Source organism: Juglans microcarpa x Juglans regia, chromosome 4S (assembly GCF_004785595.1).
Source record: "Juglans microcarpa x Juglans regia isolate MS1-56 chromosome 4S, Jm3101_v1.0, whole genome shotgun sequence".
NCBI lineage: Eukaryota > Viridiplantae > Streptophyta > Magnoliopsida > Fagales > Juglandaceae > Juglans > Juglans microcarpa x Juglans regia.
Genome location: NC_054601.1, coordinates 24,450,868 through 24,465,055, shown reverse-complemented (window position 1 = coordinate 24,465,055; position 14,188 = coordinate 24,450,868). Strand labels below are relative to the sequence as shown.

At 35.4% G+C, this 14,188-nt stretch overlaps 1 protein-coding gene across 1 annotated transcript; it reads left to right on the top strand.

Moving 5' to 3' along the window:
• The first annotated feature begins 8,578 nt into the window (after positions 1-8,578).
• LOC121262193 (peroxidase 5-like) lies at positions 8,579-10,026 on the top strand. The gene is made up of 2 exons (XM_041164594.1): positions 8,579-8,821; positions 9,253-10,026. Exons 1-2 carry the CDS (start codon positions 8,579-8,581, stop codon positions 10,024-10,026), a joined length of 1,017 nt encoding a protein of 338 aa, XP_041020528.1.
• The last annotated feature ends 4,162 nt before the right edge of the window (positions 10,027-14,188 follow it).

The window sequence follows — 14,188 nt, the reverse complement described above, 5'->3', positions numbered from 1 at the left end:
ATTTTCTAAAGTACTTTTTAATGCATTGTTTGGTGAGAAAATTTCATAGTGAATTTTCATATTTGTGATCTCTCTTTGAGTGCGATCGTGCTTCGAGTGTGGAGGATCGTGTGATTGGATTTCTGCCCCTAGAGTTCTAGGAGGAAAGGCAATATTTGAAGATCACTAGAGATTTTGGCTGCTACCGCGGTAGAAGACAAACGGGTCATTTCTTTGGGCAAGTAAGAGAGTCAAGTTGCAAAGGTTTTGTAATTGATGAGTACTTGTAATTGATTTTCAAATAATAAAATTGACTTTCCTGGGTTTGGCTGCCCCGTAGGGTTTTACCTTTAAAGAGTTCTTTAAAGGGTTTTCCTTCGATACCAATCTTAGTGTTATGCAATTTATTTTATTTTATGTTATTGTTTAATTATTAAATTAATTGCATGCTTGAATACTAACCAATTTGTTGAGTGAATTGGTATATATTTCCGCTGCATTACAGATGTACTTTGAGAATTTCAATTGGCATCAGAGCCAAGTTCACTCATTCGAGTGTGATATGCTTCCTTGTTAACTATGTCACTATATGACTCGCCACACTTTGATGGGGAAAACTATGCATATTGGAAAGTTCGTATGAGAGCTTTTCTCAAATCGTTGGATGAACGAGTGTGGTATTCGTTGAAAAAGGATGGACTAAACCAACAACAAGTATTGATGCTTGGACAAAAGATGAGATCAACAATTGTAATTGGAATAGCAAGGGACTGAATGCTATATTCATGGCTGTATCTCTGGAAGAATTTAAGAGAATCTCTATGTGTGAGATTGTTAAAGAAGCATGAGACATCTTTTAAGTTACACATGAAGGAACAAAAATTGTGAAAAACTCAAAATTACAATTGCTTACTTTAAAATTTGAAGAGATTAAGATGTTGGACGATGAAAGTTTTAATGATTTTTATGCTAAGCTTAACGATATTGTTAATTCCAGGTTTAATTTCGGTGAGAAGGTGAAAGATTCAAGGGTTGTGAGAAAGATTTTGTGGTCTCTACCTAAAAGATTTCGGCCTAAGGTTACTGCCATTGAGGAGAGTAATGATTTGGATGCAATAAAGGCTGAAGAGCTAGTCGGTTTCTTATAAACATATGAATCCTCACTTCCTCAAACAAGAAAAGATAAATCCATTGCTTTAAAAACAATAAATGATGATCAAGATGATTTTTCTGATAAAGAAAGTTTGAACGATGAGGATATAGATTTCATTGCAAGGAAAATCAGAAAATTTTTGTTTACCAAGAAAGCTAGTGGAAAGCAAAAACAAGTTAATGAATTTCCTGCAAAGAAAAAATATTCTGAAAAATAGAATATAGAAAAATCTGAGCAAAAAGATAAAGTGAAGTGCTATGAATGCTTAGATTATGGTCATATAAGAATTGAATGTCCAAACTTTAAGAAAAACAAAGGAAAAGCATTAAATATCACACTTAATGAAAATTCAGAATCTGAAAATTCAAGTTCATCATCTGATGATGAAAATTATTTTATGACTTTTTCTACTGTTATTAATGATTTTTCTAATATTGTGGATATAAATTCTGAAAGTGAATTTGATGATAGTGACTCAGATATATCTATTGTTGATGCTGATCATGAGTTGAGTGTACATGAAGCTTATAATGATTTATGTGAAGAAGTGGTCAAGTTGAAGAAACTCAACAAGAAGCTGTACAATAAACTCACAGCTGTGGAGAATAAAAAGAATAACCTTTCCGAGGCACTGAAAAATTCTGAAGTTGAGATATCAAGATTGAAGGCTCAAAAGGCTACATTTGAAAAAGAATTGGAAACGTTTCAGGAGTGCAAGCAAAAAACAGCAATACAGAAATTAGAAGAGATGTTAAGTTTTTAAAGATCTAGTTGTGATCGCACGGGTTTGGGGTATATGACTTCCCAATGAATGGAACTTAAAGGCTCATCATCCACTGCCACTTCATCAAAAAGTATCATATTTGTTAAAGGAAGTCAAGATGAGGAAACTCCAAACAAAACCGTGTCTAAAACTCATGATCCAAGAGCCTTACACGATAGATCAATGACAAAGAGGCCCAACCAAGGTAAGTCCAAATGTAAGTTTATTCCTACTTGTCATCATTGTGGTATTCTTGGCCATATAAGGCCATTTTGTTTTAACTTGAATAAAGTGAAGAAAAATGGAGGTGAAAGAAAGCTAAAAAATAAGGAAAAGACTCTAGAAAATCAAGTTGATGAGATGAGTCAACAAATCACTTTCATAACTCTAAAACTTGGTGAACTAGTAAAATTTTGTCTTCACAATAAAGAAAATATCATATAAAGTGGTGTTGATGAAAATAATACGCCAAAATTTAAAGCAAAGTGAGTGGTAAAAGAGGATGTCGTGTCACATTAATTGATAGGACCACTTGCATGTTCTTGTAGTTCATTTTATTAGTCTAGGACATGCATCTTATTTTTCTGTTTTTAATTTATGTTTCTGTTTTCAGTTTTTAAATAAGACAAATAATAGAAAAATTTTTCTAGTTTGTTTCTATTTTGTTTAAAAGTGCATGCTTGATATGTCAAAATTTTGAGTACATGTGTTTTCACAAAATAAATTTTTGAACTAATGTATCTCTCTACTTTGTGCAGTTCACTTTATGAATACTAACCCTTTGGGTCATCTTGACAAAGTTCATTTACAAAGCACTATGAGAAACTTATGTGTATGCACCTTATAATTAAGTTCCATATTTATTATTGAGATGCTCACCATAGAGGGAGTCCATGCCTTGAATTACTAATACTAGTTGAATCTAGTATAATAATAAAAAGATCTTCCTTGCCAAACACAAATAGTTGATCCATATAAAAAAAACTCGGTGTTATATAATTGTGGAAAAAGACAAACACCATACACGGATCTATCCCTTAAATTCTTATAGAAATAATTGTGACTCAAATCACTGTGGAAAAAGATAAGCAACAAAAATAGATATGAAAGGGGTTGTACAAATTAGTGTTTGGAGGAGATACTCATGTATCTAGGTCCTAGCATAAAGTTTGACTTTTAAGGTGAGTAAAAAACTCTTGTGAGCATCTATAAGAAGCAAAACATCCATAAATAAAGGTCTCAAAAATATGTTGAAGAAAGAAGACATAAAAGTGCTATGATATAAGGTTACTCACTCACACACTCACATGAACTTTGACATTGGTGATCTTATGAGGAGTAAACATCCATAGTGATTGTTGCAAATTAGATGATGTAACCTATTGAATTTATTTTGTGAGTAACATTATGCTTGAACTGAGATGCATTTAGGCATGTTCATTGCCTCTTTTAAAAAAAAAATGAAAAACGATTAATTTTTTTTAAAAAAATGGAAAAACAAAATATAAAATATATATTTAGCTATTTTTTTGATTGTTATTTTTTTTCCTTTATATTTTTTTTTGGTCTGTGCTAGTTTTGGGTATTTTTGCATTTGATGCATAAGTCTGAAAGTAATAAGTGTGGGTCTCTATTTTATGTCCTAGTGGGACTCTATGACAAGAGTCAATGCATGGCACGGGTAACTTTTAAGAGACTTCAATTAGTCAAATATAACCCAGACTCCTTATAAGTCCGGAAATCTCTTAAGTGTTGGATGTTGGTTTAAGTCTGGGACTTGATTTCTGATATATTGGCATAAGTCCTAGTGATGGGTCTCTGTTTTGTTTCTAAGTCTCAGTGGGACTCTAAGGCACAAAGCACGTGCACGGTCCTTAGTCACTTAAGTGACTTGAGTCACACGCCCAGCCCCCGAATTGATTTCTCTAAATCTTCTGTTATACAGCTCACGGCTCTCTATACGCAAGTCGTAGCCTTCATCATCTCTTCCATAGCTTCTTCGATTTACTTGAGAGAAATACTCGGGTCCGAGTTTCTTGACTAAAGGCTCTCAATCACGGACTCACGGTAAAATTTTGAATTTATTCAAATCACTCTCTCCTTCCAGTTCTAGGTTTCGACACATCAATATCTGAAAATTAGGATTTTGATTGTTAATTTATGATGTTGATGCTGCGATTTTGATTGGGCAAAGTGGGCATTGACATAGTTGATCACATGAGAGTATTTTATTCATGTATTGAGGATGATTTTTTGTGAGTTATGTGATTATACATTTCAGTTTTATCTCAGTGCATACCAAGTGTTTGATTTTTTGTCTCAACCAAGTTGTCTCAATCATTTGCTCATTGCTTGATATACATTCATGCTCATACATAGATGCATTTTATCCACGAGAAGTTGAGACACATTAGAGTTTTTCATCATGACTTTCTTAGTTTTTTCATCCTGACACACATAAGTGGTATTAATTCTCTTATGAGTATTGTCGGATTAGTGACAAAAAGGGGGAGTATTAGAGCAAATTAAAATAGTTTGGTATTGTGAATTTTAGGGGGAGTTTGAGTAGTGTGTTGTTGAGGGGGAATTGAAGAATTTGCTGCTGAAATGAATTTGTTGAGGGGGAGATAAATGATGTTAAAAGAGAGAATTTATTTTTGCTGGACATAATTTAATGTTGGACTAAAACAATATTAGACTTTGAATTAATTTTTAAATCTTGTGAAATATGATTTAATTCAGTCTCAATTCTAATTTCATTGTTTTCAAGTGAATGGTTTGAACTGAACTTCTGATATTAGTTAATGATGCTTCATGAGATCTTGGTCTACTGGTTGTGTTTGTCTCAGGTACACTTTACATTCATCAAGTTGGTTTTGTCACCAATTCGCCAAAGGGGGAGATTGTAAATGGAAGACATTCCTCAAGTTGACTTTGTCACCAATCCGCCAAAGGGGGAGATTGTAGATGTAAGGTTTGGCTAGGACTAGGTGACTAAATTCATAAGTTTGTATAGGATTAGGTGACTAAAATGATAGAGTTTATCTTATCAATAAGTTTGAATTTGAATGAATGTAAAATAATTATTGACTTTATTTTAAACAACATTAAGTTTATCTAGGAGTCTTTAAGGTTGGTTAGATAAGTCAGGAACATGAAATTCGAATTCAAAAAGATCTGCAATTATCCAGAACAGAAGTTGAACATAGTTCAGTAACTACAGAGAAGAGTTATCGCGATACGTCAGCAATCCGTCAGGAAACGTTCTCGCCACTGTCTCTGCCCGTCAGCAGAATTCTACTTCAACTGGGACTCTTTTCATATTGTTTATTTAAAGGATTTTACTGGTTAGGATCCATAAAGATTCAGATCTACATATTTTCTAAAGTACTTTTTAGTGCATTGTTTGGTGAGAAAATTCCTTAGTGAATTTTCATAATTGTGATTTCTCTTTGAGTGTGATCGTGCTTCGAGCGTGGAGGATCGTGTGATTGGATTTCAGCCCTAGAGTTCTAGGAGAAAAGACAATATTTGAAGATCGCCAAAGGTTCTGACTGCTACCGCGGTAGAAGACAAACGGATCGTTTGTCTGGGCAAGTAAGAGAGTCAAGTTGTAAAGGTTTCCTGGGTTCGGCTACCCCGTAGGATTTTATCTTTAAAGAGTTCTTTAAAGGATTTCCTTTCGATACCAATCTTAGTGTATGCAATTTATTTATTTTATGTTATTGTTTAATTATTAAATTAATTACATGCTTAAATACTAACCAATTTATTGAGTGAATTGGTAGATATTTCCGCTGTATTACAAGGGTACTTCGGAAATTTCACCGTACTTCAATGACAATGATCACCAGAATAGAATTTTAAAGATTGTGAGACATACGTGCGTTGGTTTGTAGGATTTACATTATGATGTATCCTCTTTCTTATAGATATTAATTTTCACAACAACGTATTCTTCAGTTTTGCTGCGAGTGGGGACCTTGAAAAGCTGTCCAAGACATAACCTGTATGCAATGCTAACCCATTAATTTGTTCTTTCAATTATCAGAAAATGAGAGGAAATTAATGTTGCGAACTTGAAGAGTCTATATCACAAGAGAGAAAATGTATTTTTTCCAGTACTAAGAGGAAAAGATCGAGAAGAGTAACCACGGCCGGCGTAATGATTGATCACAATGAATTAAAACGATTAATAACATGTTAAATCAATCTTAATGATTAATCACAATGAAAATGATTAATGCCAAGAATTGCCAAGTCAATTCAAAAGAAGAAAATGCATGGAGATTTACCGTACGTATGAGAAACATTGACCCTAATTAATTATGGATAGAAAATTGGAAGAAACCAAAAGATGTAGGCAATATTAATGAATCAAACAAAGGAAAGCAGTCTTTTAAATGAAGTTTTTGTTTGTCTAGTTTCTCATTTTCTTTTCTTTTGTTCATTTTAGAGGACCTGTTTTGCTGGGTTTGACTTGGCAATGGTGGACTTATTTCCTGTTGTTTTCTGTTTCCTGATCTATTTTTTTATCAATTTTATCTTTCTAGGATAACTCATTTGTGTCAAGCCTATGAAATTTAGAAATGGCATTATCGCCAAAGACAATAATTGCTACGTACTAATTAGTGTTATTTCTGATCATAATTTATAATCTTTTTTATTATTTTGCTTGAACTCATGTGTCCAATAGATGGGACAAGGCATGTGAAATGAAATGATCGATGATAACAACCAAATGATTTAACAAAGCCTTCCTCATGTTACAAGAAATTTCCTTAAAAACTCCAAAAATAAGTCTTCCCTAGCTGGCTATCAGCTCCCTACATTGGAATGCCTATTTTCTTCAAGCTTTTAGCTAAAAAAATGATAAGGACTTGTCATTTGGCGCTAATTCTCATTACTTTATCATTTGGTGTACGTGACATTTTAAGGATAGTGAATAGCTTAGCTTTACAACTGTGTTTGGTTGTTAGAGTACTGAGCTCAACTCATCACAAACCAATCATTGATGAGACTTATTACTTTTTTAACTTTTCATAAAAAAGTTAAATTCATTTTAACCTATTTCATACATTCAAACAAATATCTCAACTTATTTACAGTCAAACACATCTTATCAATGAGACCCATAAAATATTACTATTTACAGATCAACTTAAGTTATCTCTGATCACCTCAGCATCCAAACACAGCTCTTTGACTCGAGCCTCATTTCATATTTAAAGCATTTTTCTCTCCTGAAGCCACCGATTGTGTGAATAATATTTGTGCCAAAAAGACAGCAACAAAGGCAATATATATTGGACGTTTGCGAGAAGATCAAACATGCACACGATGACCCAAACCCAAATTGGAAAAGTGGTGACTTCGACCATTCATGCATCCAGTAAGCGGAGAGCCATAATTCTTTTTGCTAAAGCTTGCAAACATATACAAGTTTCTTATTTGTTTTCCACCGTCAAAACATACAATGCATGTCATTTAAACCATCAAGTAATCGAAATCAAATTAATGGGACATTTTTTTTAACAGAAACCAAAAGGAAAATTTCTTTTTGATAAAACCGGCCACTTAATTGCATGATGAACTCTCAGATATCACCCAAAACAAAATTCGCCGAAACCTCCCAAATCAATTCCAAATCCTCGTCTAAAAATTGATCAAAATCCATCCTTCATCATCAAATATTCCCTAATGGCGACCCTTTGCCAATTAGCATGCACCAGCGCCTTGTTTCAGAACCTATATATACAGCTCCAAGCAAGTTTGGGGCGCTCTTGAAACTCGCCAAAACAAGAAAAGTATCTATGAACATTTTCTTTACCGTGAATTTAGCTGCCTACCATTAAAATAACATGATAATTTTTATGTACTGTATGTTAGATTATTTTTTAACAAATCCCAACCAGAAAATTAATGACTCAGACTGAAATGGAGAGGATTTGAATCCATTGAAAGGAATATATATATATACATATAATTCTTTTGAAATACTAATTAAAGCGTAATCATGTTATCATGTACATGACATGAACCATTTTTATAATATTTTTTAAATTAAAGGTACTATTTATGTTAATCTAAAATTCAAATTAGATAAGAAACTTATAAAAAGAGATACTTGCTTTTTTTATGAAAGGATATTATTATCATATTGGTTATTGGAAAGTGACTTGTAAAATAATTATTATATCTATATTATTATTCAATTCTATAATATGATGATCCCAAGTATCAATCATGCATATTATACGATCATGATCTGAAGTGTTCAAACTTCATAAGACTACAAAAGCTTCTCTATCGCTATGGAAGTGTTCAAACTTAGACAGCTTCAAGCAGCTTCTCTGCTTTTACATAAGCTGCATCACACGTTTTGGTTTACGAATTAATCATGCCGGCAATGGCCAGCAGGCCCAGTGCACCATCTTTACCTCTTCTCTACTGACTATAAATTGGTGACAAATTGTCAGACATTCCCTCCATCTCAATCACTTCATTTAACCATCACACTCTCTCTCTCTCTCTCTCTCTCTCTCTCTCTCTCTCTCTCTCTTTCACTCTCTCTCTCTCTCCCTCTGATCTCTCACCGCCATTGATCTTTTTAGTAGATCAACTTAACCCACTTATTGTTCTTTTATTGCCTCGTCCGTTGCTGATCTTAATTGTCTCGCACAATGTTGAAGTCCTTTGGTTACACAGTGAATATGCCAACCCTATGCTTTTGTTTGATTTTCTTTCTTACTATGTCTACCATGGCCTCGTTCTCAATGGCATCACTCAAAGCGGGTTTTTATAAGAAAAGTTGCCCTTCTGCCGAAGCAATTGTGAGAAAAGCTGTGAACAAAGCTGTGTCAAAAAATGATCCTGGCATAGCTGCAGGCCTCATTAGACTGCATTTCCATGACTGTTTTGTTCGGGTACGTTTGCTTCTTCCTTACCCAAATTGTACACTCTACGTACTTAACTCTGTCAGAAAATCAACGTTTTCTCTCCAAGGAAGGCGTCCACGACAATATCCTTGGCCTGATAATTAAATCTTATATGTTTTAGAAGCAAAACCGGCCTCAACGTATCATGTGTTCCATAAAGAACTTAGTTACTTCCTGTCAAACACAACGTTCGTTTCATTGCTATAGAAGGGTAGAGCGTAAGTAATACTGTTTTGCTTGTCTGGGGATTTCGAATATAACATAATTCCCAAACTAAAACTCATACAATAAGCGCAGATATGTCGAGTTTCAACGACTAATAAGCAAACTACAGACCCGAGAGCGTTGCATGATTACATGTTAAGAAAGTTTTGTTCTTGTTTTTGAGTTACAGCTAATCATATGATCACATGTTTCAGGGCTGTGATGCGTCTGTTCTAATAGATTCAACCCCCGGAAATCCAGCAGAGAAAAAAAGCGTAGCCAATCCAACCTTGCTAGGCTTTGAAGTAATTGATGAGGCAAAGTCAGAAATCGAAGCTAAATGCCCTCAAGTTGTCTCGTGTGCGGACATTCTAGCTTTTGCTGCTCGTGATAGTTCCTATAAAGTTGGTGGTATATATTATGAAGTGCCATCAGGACGTCGTGATGGTAGAGTATCTTTAGAGGAAGAGCCTATCGACAATCTCCCACTACCTTTCTTTAATGCAAAGCAACTCGAAGAAAATTTTGCAAGAAAAGGCCTTAGTCTGGATGAAATGGTGACACTTTCTGGGGCACATTCCATAGGTGTGGCACATTGTACTAACATCTCACCTCGCTTATACTCTTTCAATGCATCACATCCACAAGATCCGTCAATCGACCCCATATTCGCTAGAAACTTGAAGGCGAAGTGTCCCCAAGAATCAGATTCCAGAAATGGACGCGATCCTGCGGTGGCACTCGATGTACTCTCACCAAACAAACTGGATAACAAGTACTACAAAGATTTGAAGAACCACCGTGGCATATTGACATCTGATCAAACTCTTTTTAGCAGCTCTTCAACTAAAAAGATTGTGAGGAAATATGCAAGGAATGATGCAGTTTGGGCCAACAAATATGCTGCGGCTATGGTGAAAATGGGTTCCATCGATGTTCTCACTGGAAGACAGGGTGAGGTCAGGAAGGACTGTAGGTTTATTAACTAGATCATCGATCTGAAGTTCAATGGCATGCATGTATGGAGCTGGAGGAAATTTGTCATCTGTAATTTTTTGTTCATAATTGGCATGCATGCCTCTTTGTCCATGAAACTAAAGCTGGAAATTGTAGGATATTTCTTCATGATCACCAGATAGGTACCTCGTCTTAAAGTTGTCATGTACTATTCTTGATGTTCTATTATTCATCAATATTATATGAGTTCTATCTTTTAAAATAACAAAATCGAGAATTGATTCATGACATGAATACGTACATATTAATATAGTAAAGAGATCTCATTCCTCTCTTACTATATTGATCAATCCATTCTTGAATGGCCACTAATTAAATTGAAATGGTCATTTTAGATATTAGTAGGCGCTTTCGAGTGGCAACATTGTAGTTAGCTAGCGCCATTCTGTAACAAGAGTTCTTATTGAAGAACAAAGGCAATGTATGTTTGGGTATCCTTGACGGAAGCAAATTACTCGAAGGATCGACAATTATACTTGGAGGTGTGCTCGGTCTTAGAGACTTATGTAAACATTTATTTGGTTAATTATACTTTGCCCCTTCAAACTTTCACCCAATTTATAATGCGCCCCCAAAACTAATAATGTGACGCCCCGACTCCCACGTGGGATGATGAGCGCTGGAAAAGACATGATTTCTTATAGTGCACGTACGGAAACGCGAGAATTGTAACGTTAGGATGATGACAACACGGGTCACGTATCCCAATAAAATGTGCTCAAGTGTGTGCAACATGCAAAAGTGCACAACAAAAGTCGCAGGGGATAATATAAATAAGTCAACTAAGTACCAGAAATTTAAGTACAAACATCCAAAATAAATTATCTTTAAAACATTATACATTTATCCCAAAATATATTACAAAAAGCAAATACATAAACAAGTGATAAAACGAATCTTGACACACAAGAGCAACCCCAGGTTACTCCTCTAACGGAGTTAAAACCTAAGGCTCGTCATCATTATCTGCATCAAAATCTTCGATACCATAAAACGGTACCACATGTAAGTAATAATCCAAACAACCATCGAGATAAAAATACATTAATGTAACCAACAAACAGATCCCAAAACCTCAATTTTTTCGAAAATGATTATTTTCCAACACACGTCAAAAATCCATTTGACCATGAACACGCTATGAATAGTATTTATCATTTCCTAGAAAATGTGCTCATAACCATTAAATCATGAACTGACAATAAAATCATTTATCGGACACTGTAGGTAGGAATAGTAGGCAAGACTCTACCACCATCCCTGCTTACCATCATCCTTACCGCATGCACTGTAGGCAGGAATCACAGGTGGGACTATACCACCATCCCTACTTACCACCATCCCTACCGCATGCACCGTAGGCGGGAATCACAGACGAGACTATACCATCATTCCTACTTACCACAATCCCTATAGTTCCTTTTCACACAAGAGGTACTTATCAGAGCACTGTAGGCGAGAATCACAGGCTGGACTAAACCACTATCCCTACCGCGTGCACCGTAGGAGGGAATCGCAGGCGGGACTATACCACCATTCCTACTTACCACCATCCCTACAGTCTCTTTTCCTTGTTCTCAAACTAGTCAATCCAATCATTTCAAACATACTCAAAATCATTTCTCACATGAAAATTCAGTTTTTAAATAAACACATGAACATGCATGCAATCATGCGAAACCCAGTTTACAGTTACAAACATGAACATGCGTGCAATTGCAATGAACAAGACACGACACTAATATCCAACAACCAACAAATGTCAACACAATCCAATCACACAAACAACTCCATTCTCTAATCCATCCGACCCCCTACTCCTCGGACTCAGTCCGGCATAACCAATCAGTTCACAGTAAAATGAGTTAGTGCAAAATACATGTAAATCATGAAAGCTATTTGAGAAAATACTTACAGCGCTATATTATAATTTTTGAAGGATCACAAAGCTGCAAGAAGTGGCAACACAGCTACAGAACAGTGCAAAATGCACTATGGCCATGGGTCTCAAAAATCCACTTTTGAACGGGGACAAACCAAGACCCTAGATTGATAGAGAATGGCTTAGGAATGTCGGTGAAACTAGTGGTGGTGGTGGTGGTTGGTCGTGGGTGGCGACGTAGACGGTGGTTGAAGGCTAAAATGCCCAAATCGAAATTGTTGATGAATGTGCTTCACCGGTGGCAGATCGGGATTGAGGATGGGTGCATTAGGTTGCTAGGAGGTCGAGAATGAAGTGGTGAAGAAATGGTGGCCGGAAGTGGCGTGATGGCGGTGCTCAAACACAAGAGGTGCCGCAGCTTTGCATTGTGAGTGGAGACAAACGGCGACACGAGAGAGGCTGGGATTGAAGGGTGGTGGTCGCCGGCCAATGGGGAAGAGATTGATAGGGGCGGTGACGAACACGGGCAGCGCACGGTGGTGCTAGCGGTGGACGAAGAAATCAGAAGGGAGAGGGAGGAAGGCTGTCGCGTGCAGGAAGAGAGTAGGGGAAAAGAAATGGGGAGAAAGAAAAGAAGAAGAAAAGAAAAATGGGGAAAAGAAAAGTGAGGAAAAGAAATGAGATCCATTCCTCACATCTTGGGTCACAAAAATGATCCAACGAAAAATATTTCAAAACAGTAAATTAAATAAAATAATTTAAACGTAGTGATTAAATAAATATAAAATAATTAAATCCAACAATAAACTAATTTAAAATAAAAAGCAATTTAAATAATAAAAAATTATTAATAACAAGAAAACACATTGAATTAACAATTAAAAATATTAAAATAATATAACGTAAATCATCTAACATTTAAAACAAGAAAGCTCATAATCTTAATAAATGAAATAATTTTCTTAGTCAAAATACACGTAAATACGGGGTATCATATCCTCCCCCTTAAAATAAAATTTCGTCCTCGAAATTTGTAAAGTCAAATATTAACGCCAAAGCAAAATACAAGATACAACCCAAAATACGCTCGAGACAAACATACCATCAAAAACTTCCAAACAGGCATGAGTAATGCTTTCTCAAGTCTACTCCCTAAGGCGATTTCATCATACTCGCATTAGTCTTCCAATGACACATCACGTCTATCACTCCTGGGGCGGCCATGTAATCCAAAATCTCCATTTCCACAAAAACATAAATACAACACTTAGCAAAATCCAATGATTATTATTATCGTAACACGAACTGCACTAACCTCAATCGACTCCTATGCCTTATCTTCCAAACTTTCATTGTATTCTACAAGTTGGTAGCCTATTAGCCACTTTCAAAGTTAACCATCAATAAGCATTTCCATCATCCAGACCTATTCCCTCAAAATCAACAAGAATTATTTCTTAAATCCGCACCACCAAAAGTTTAATCTCTAATTACAAGTATCATCTCAAATTTTCAAATCACCAATAATCCCTTAAGATCAACACAAGGTTTGAATCCTTAATTACATCACAACATAACACCATTGAGTATGAGGTAGCTCAACACCTACAAACCTGAAAACTCTCACCACATTTGGTAGAAAATTCTTGATCACCCAAAACCATGAGCTATTACATAATTTCCTCAAACTCACCAAGAATTCATTCCTGAATCTGCACCAACTATTATCCTCAAATCTGATATGGATCAAATCCCAAAACCTGCCACTAAAACCTCGAACTAATAACAATTATTTTCCCCAATTCGAACCAAATCTTCAATTCTCATAGAAATACACGAACTAAATCAATACCTTCAATCCCCGAAGAAATATTCTCCTTGAAAATTCCTATATCAATAACTCAACTCTGATCAACCCTATTTAATGGTCACAGACTAACCAATCTCCAAAATAAATCAAGCTAGCACACCAAGCTTGCAGAATTAAAAACTTAAATCTTATTACAAACCACTCCTTCAAATTTGCAATTCTAAAACCTTAAAACCTTAAATGATAACAAATCATTTCCTAAAGTCTGCAAAACCTTAAACCCTTGGTGAAATTCTCGTAAATCTATCCTTAAAGTTTGTTGAACTTACAACCTCCTATTCTAAAGCCTCGTGTCAAATCTCCACGAAATCTAAAACCTCAATTATCCTACTCCCCTAAGAGATCACCCAAACCAAACCGTTCCCTTCATGCCTCAAGATTA